We start from the raw sequence: 6,000 nt of genomic DNA, 5'->3' as shown, positions 1-6,000 counted from the left end.
ACTCCAACACTCAAACCAGCACAACCCACTGACTCTCTGATAAGCCAGCTTGATGGTATTTAAGAACAACAATATAAACCAAGGGTGTAGACGTTATTTTTTAAAAATGCTGTAATTGATGATGTTTTGTTTTTAAATTATGGGGTATGTCTGTGTCACCTTGGGTACAAATACTGGGACAAATAGGGGGTACTTACATTAAATAAATAAAGGTAGACACAACTTGGCTGAGCAAGATATGTTTTACAGTACAGAAGGCCATCCATATCCAACCATCCGCAGCTTGCAAATAGTTTATACACACACATATACACATATACACACATACATACATACACACACACACACACAAAGCTTGCTTTCACCATTTTATATAAGGGGCACCATTTTACTAAGCCATTGCATTTAATAGGGCTTATTCATCAATGGATTTTGGTATCTATGGGTGGCCCTGGGAACCAAGCCACAGTGGATACCAAGGACTCCCTGTAGTTGCAAGAAAGCCTCAATGAGATCAGGAAGCCTTATTGCCCATGAGTCAGGCTTGGAAGGGCCTGGGCACCAAAGCCAAAGCAATTAAATTGTGTGTAACTAGGAGCAGGCCACCAAGGCAGCTTCCCGTCCCTAAGGCTGCATGCATCCACACCGTAGAAATATTCCAGTTAGACATCACTATAACTGCCATGACTCAATGCTATAGAATTCTGGGAAGTGTAGTGGAATTCTGGGAATTGTAGTTTTGTGAGGCATTTTCTGTCAGAGAGCTCTGGTGCCACAATGAATAACAAACTGCACTAACTACACTTACTGTTGTTTGTTGCTTATTGTGGCACCACAGCTCTGACAGAAAATGTCACACAAGACTACAGTCCCCAGAGTTCCACAACATTGAGCCGTGGAAGTCAAAGGGGAAATCAAACTGGATCATTCCTGCAGTGCAGATGCAGCCTGAGTCAACGAATGACACATCCCAGAATTCCACAGCATTGTAGTTTGTTGTTCATTGTGGCACCACAGCTCTCTCTGACACACAAAAAGGCTAAATGTCTCAAAAAACTAGTTCCCAGAATTCCATAACAAATGAGCCATGGAATTTAAGTCTCTTTTTAACTTAACTTTAGTCTGTTTTTAACTTCACTGCATTTTAATGTGATTTTATACTGTATTTTATTGAGTATATATGTTTATATGTGTGTGTGTTATGTATTATATGGTTTTTTATGTTTATAGATGTTTTAATTGTTTGAATTTTTATAATAATTTAAAACCTTTTATCTGTGAGCCGCCTTGGGACCCTCAGGGGAGAAAGGCGGGATATAAATGAAATCAAAACTTAAACGTACAGTGCAGGGAGATGCAGCCAGAGTGAACAAACTACAACTCCCAGGGTTCCCTAGCACTGAGCCAGGGCAGTTAAAACGGTCTGGAATTGCGTTATTTCAGCAGAGCAGTTTAAGACTCTCTTCCTCAGCCAATTCTAATCAACTTGTGCTCCACAGTGGCGCATGCGCAGTCTAAGCAGAGGGCACGCAAGGAACTCTACATCCATCTCTGCTGCGGCCGCCAGACACTCTCTGACCATGAGTGGCGCATGCGCAGTCTAAACAGGGGGGCTCGCGAGGAAGTCTGCATCCGTAAAGGTTCCAGAGTGGCGCATGCGCAGTCGTGCAAAAGGCTCGCGAGGAAGTCTGCATCCATCTCTGCTGCGGCCGCGAGAAAACACCGTCTCTGTGTCTCTTTCTCTGTGGCGCATGCGCGCGCGGCGACGGCCGAGGGGGGCGGGGCTTACCTCCCGCTCCTCCTCTCTGATTGGCTGCCGGGGAGGACGCGCGCGCGTGTGCGCGCGCGGGCGGATGTTGTCCTTGTTGTGCTTCCTGTCAGTCGCCCGGATCATGATGACGGAAAGCGCTTCCTGCCGCTGAGGGGGAGGCTTCCAAAGGCGGCTCTTCGGTCTCTGTCTAGTCCGGGCCTTCCTTCCTTCCTTCCTCCCTCCCTCCCTCCCTCCTTCACCCTGGCCATGGCGGACTTCGACGAGATCTACGAGGAGGAGGAGGACGAGGAGCGGGCCTTGGAGGAGCAGCTGCTCAAGCACTCGCCGGACCCGGTGGTGGTGCGAGGCTCCGGCCATGTCACTGTGTAAGGAAGGGAAGGGAAGGGAAGGGAAGGGAAGGGAAGGAAGGGAAGGAAGGGAGGGTGGCAGTGGGAGTGAGGCCTTGGCCTTCAGCCAGGCTCCTTCTGGCCAAACCCGAAGCCACCTTCGACTCTAAACATCACTGCTGGGCTCCACAAAGCCTTACTCCAGGCTCTGGAGTATCTGTCCTGAGTGGTTCTACGGAGAAGCTATTTAGTGGTAAAACTAACACATTCTAATGAGAATAGCAACCAATAGGGCTGTTATCGATAGGACGGTTTAATTAGCCGTCTAATTAACAACAGTAATAATAATTGTAGGGTGCTCTAATAGCCTTTAGGGCTGAGGAGCGGGGTAGAAATACCACAATAAGTAAATAAATAAATACTAGCCGTGTCCCTCCGTATTCACTAGGGCTAGAGGCACAAGACCCCCGTGAATATGGAAAAACCACAAATAACAAAACCACCATGTTTCCACCTGAGAGAACGCCTCTCTAGGAATCTCTAGGTCCTCCAGGGCAACTCTGTGGTCAACGCCCGACAGATACTGACCATAGAACTGCATTGAAGGAGCTACAAAGGCCTAGTGGATAATAATCAAAGACACACATAGCAAAGACGCAAATATGGAGGGATGAGTGTAATGCACAGCTTTAATCAGGAATCACAACATGGAAATACACTTGCCCCTCCATATTTGCAGCTTTGACTTTTGCGGATTGGATTATTCACAGATTTGATTTATATGTTCTCTCTAGGAATATCTAGGTCCTCCAGTGCAACTCTATGGTCAACTGTAACTAAAAGTTGCACTGAAAGACCTAGAGATTCCTAGAGAGAATCTTCTACAAGGCATTTGTAGCTCCTCCAGGGCAGTCCTATGGTCAGTGTCTGTGGTCCAGAGTTGCACTGGAGGACCTAGAGATCCTTAGACAGGTGTCCTCTCATGTAAAAACGTGGTCTTTCCATATTCATGGGGGCCTTGTGCCCCTAGCTCTAGCGAATACAGAGGGAAAAGTGTACATCCAAATATCTGGAGCCCAGATTTCAAAGTGAACCAAGAAAACTACAAATTATGTTTCGTTGGTTACATATGAATTTAAACATATACAGTCATCCCTCCATATTTGCGGATTTGATTCACGGATTTCATTAATATGTTCTCTCTGCGACTGTCTAGGTCCTTCAGTGCAACTCTGGTCAACTTTAACTAAAAGTTGCACTGAAAGTCCATTTGTAGCTACTCCTGTGCCATTCTATGGTCAGTGTATGTTGGACATTGACCACAGAGTTGTACTGGAGGACCTAGAGATTCCTAGAGAGGTGTCGTTCAGATAAAAACATGGTGTTTTTGTTATTTGCGGTTTTTCCATATTCACGGGGGTCTTGTGCCCCTAACCCTAGCGAATATGGAGGGATGACTGCACACCCCTTCACCCTTATTGGATGGTCATTCGTACACCTGACCTGCATTTCTCTACCCGTCATGATACCTATCAATCAAACTATTATCTATACGCTTTTCTTTTGCTGTCTCCAACCGTCCTGTATTACGTCCTTTCGTTTTGGATAATAGCTTAAAGCAGGAACCACTTCAGGGCTGCTACATTCCAGACCCAAGGATTTGACATGACCTGATGTCCCTCATCCTGGCAACCCTTGCCTTCCATACATTTCAGTACTATTCGAGCGTATTAAAATTCCAGTGTAAATCTACCCTCTACATCCACTTTCAACTGTAAACATCACCCAAAATCTCACCTTGACTTGTACATGAGGTTGACTTATAGTTGAGTATATATGGTATGATTTTAATTTATTTGAATCACAATGAAAAATGACCAGTCTACTCTGAACTGCATTTCTCTCCCCCCTTTTCCCACACCATTTAGTGCATCCTGGAAGGAAACCTTGTAACTATTTCTCTTTCCTTCCTACATCCTAGTACACAAAGAGGTCCTGTGGCACCTTTGAAGCCAACTGAGCAAGTCAACACCAGTCTACCAAGGCTTATGCTACAATTTCTTTTGCACAGTTACTCTCAATGGTCCCATAAGATCTCTTTGCATACTAGGATGTAGGAGGGAAATCGAAATAGTCAAAGATTTCCTGTACCTTGGATCAGACATTGATAAAAAAAGAGAGTGCAGCCAAGACTAGGAATGGGGAAAGCAGCCGTGAAAGAACTACACTTGTCCCTCCACATTTGCTGGGGTTAGGGGCACAGGACCCTCATGAATGTAGAAAACCCGCAAATAACAAAAACACTATGTTTTTACCTGAGAGAACACCTCTCTAGGAATCTTTACACTTTGTGATCTTGTCTACACTTGTCTAACCTCTAGGAATCTCTAGGTCTTCCAGTGCAACTCTGTGGTCAATATCTATAATTGTGATGGAGGAGCTACAAATGCCTAGTAGATGTTCTCTCTAGGAATCTCTTATGTCCTTCACTTCAACTTTTGGTTAAAGTTGACCATAAAGTTGCGCTGGAGGACCTAGATATTCCTAGAGAGAACATATTAATAAAATCCATGAATAATCAAATCTGCAAATGTGGTGGGACGAGTGTAGACAAGATCCCAAAGTGTAAAGATAAACAACTGAGCGCCAGTGTTAGAATCATATACTGTAAGTCATTGTATTCCCCCTCACCATGAATGGATGCGAGAGCTGGATAGTGAAGAAAGCAGATAAGGGGGAAAAAAACCTGTATTAATTTGTGATGGACACCATTGATGGCCTAAAAGACAAACAAATGGGTCCTGGAACAGATCAAGCTCAAACTCTTCCTGGAACCCATGATGACCAAATTGTGGCTGTTGTACTTTGGCAGTATCATGAAGAAAAATGAATAATTAGAAAAGACAATAATGCTAGGAAAGGTGAAAGGCAGTAGAATGAGAGGAAGATAGATGGATTCAATTAGCAAGGTCATAGGCCTGAATCTGCAGGAGCTGAGCAGAAGAGGACAGGGGGGGCTTGGAGATGGCTAATCCACAAGGTTGCCATGAGTCAGGGTTGATTCAAAAACACTAGGATGTATGCATCCCTTCTCCAGATCACTGTGTTATCTCAGTAGTCTTTATAATCCCCTTGTGAGGCAGGTTGCTTTGAAAGGCTGGTGTGTGTGTGTGTAAGTGTCTCTCTTTGCCTCCCAGTCCTTTCCCCAATGCAGTATAATAAAATTGTTTTTTGGTGTTTGCATGTACAATGTAATAACAGGAATAAGGAGTAACAAACATATTTTGTTACTCCTTATTCCTACTCCTGTAAAAACCTCTTACTCCTTACTCTTACTCCCCAGCCCTGAGTTTTACAATAAAAGGTGAAGAACTGAAGAAATTATGATATTTTTTTCTTGAAGACCACATAGTTGATCCAGATCTACTCAGATAATAGATAGAGTTGAAACTCCCAAGCACACCTAGATGAAGCTTACTAGATTTTGCTCAGTTTTCAACTCTTAACGCGTTCCCCCAATCCATGTATTGAGATAGATAGAGCAGATGAATGAGATTGGGTCAAAGTGGTTATACTACAGTGCGCCTGCTCCATATGCGGGCGCGCCATACGCGGCTTCCATTTTACGCAAAAGCCACACTGTAATACTGTCTTTGGTGCGCGTGAGTGAAGCTCACATGCCACGCCGCCACGTGCACAAACCCCATTCATTATAATGGGGCTTGAGCATAGGCAGAATTCTCCTTACGCAGGGGGGTCCAGAAAGGATCCCCACATAAGGTGAGGTTCTACTGTGTTTACCTGTTCTCCAGTTATTTGTCGTTTATGCATTTTCCATCAGTCTGTTATGCTGCATGAATGTCAGCAAGTAGGAAACAGCAAACTATGCTGTCCTCTTTCCCT

The 6,000-nt window shown here is 44.5% G+C and overlaps 1 protein-coding gene across 1 annotated transcript in view; it reads left to right on the top strand.

The window, feature by feature from the left end:
- Positions 1 to 1,839: 1,839 nt before the first annotated feature.
- CHIC2 (cysteine rich hydrophobic domain 2) overlaps positions 1,840 to 6,000 on the top strand; it is a 28,586-nt gene continuing 24,425 nt past the window's right edge. Inside the window, exon 1 of the mRNA XM_089525242.1 lies at positions 1,840 to 2,136. Coding sequence (XP_089381368.1) covers positions 2,018 to 2,136 — 119 coding nt within the window. The 5' untranslated portion in view covers positions 1,840 to 2,017. The remainder of the gene's footprint in view (positions 2,137 to 6,000) is intronic.

This window comes from Sceloporus occidentalis, unplaced genomic scaffold (genome assembly GCF_023333645.1).
Source record: "Sceloporus occidentalis isolate IW3139 unplaced genomic scaffold, rSceOcc1.0.p SCAF_5, whole genome shotgun sequence".
NCBI classification, from domain to species: Eukaryota; Metazoa; Chordata; class Lepidosauria; order Squamata; family Phrynosomatidae; genus Sceloporus; species Sceloporus occidentalis.
The sequence above is the reverse complement of the archived record's forward strand: the minus strand, read 5'-3'. Positions and strand labels throughout refer to the sequence as shown.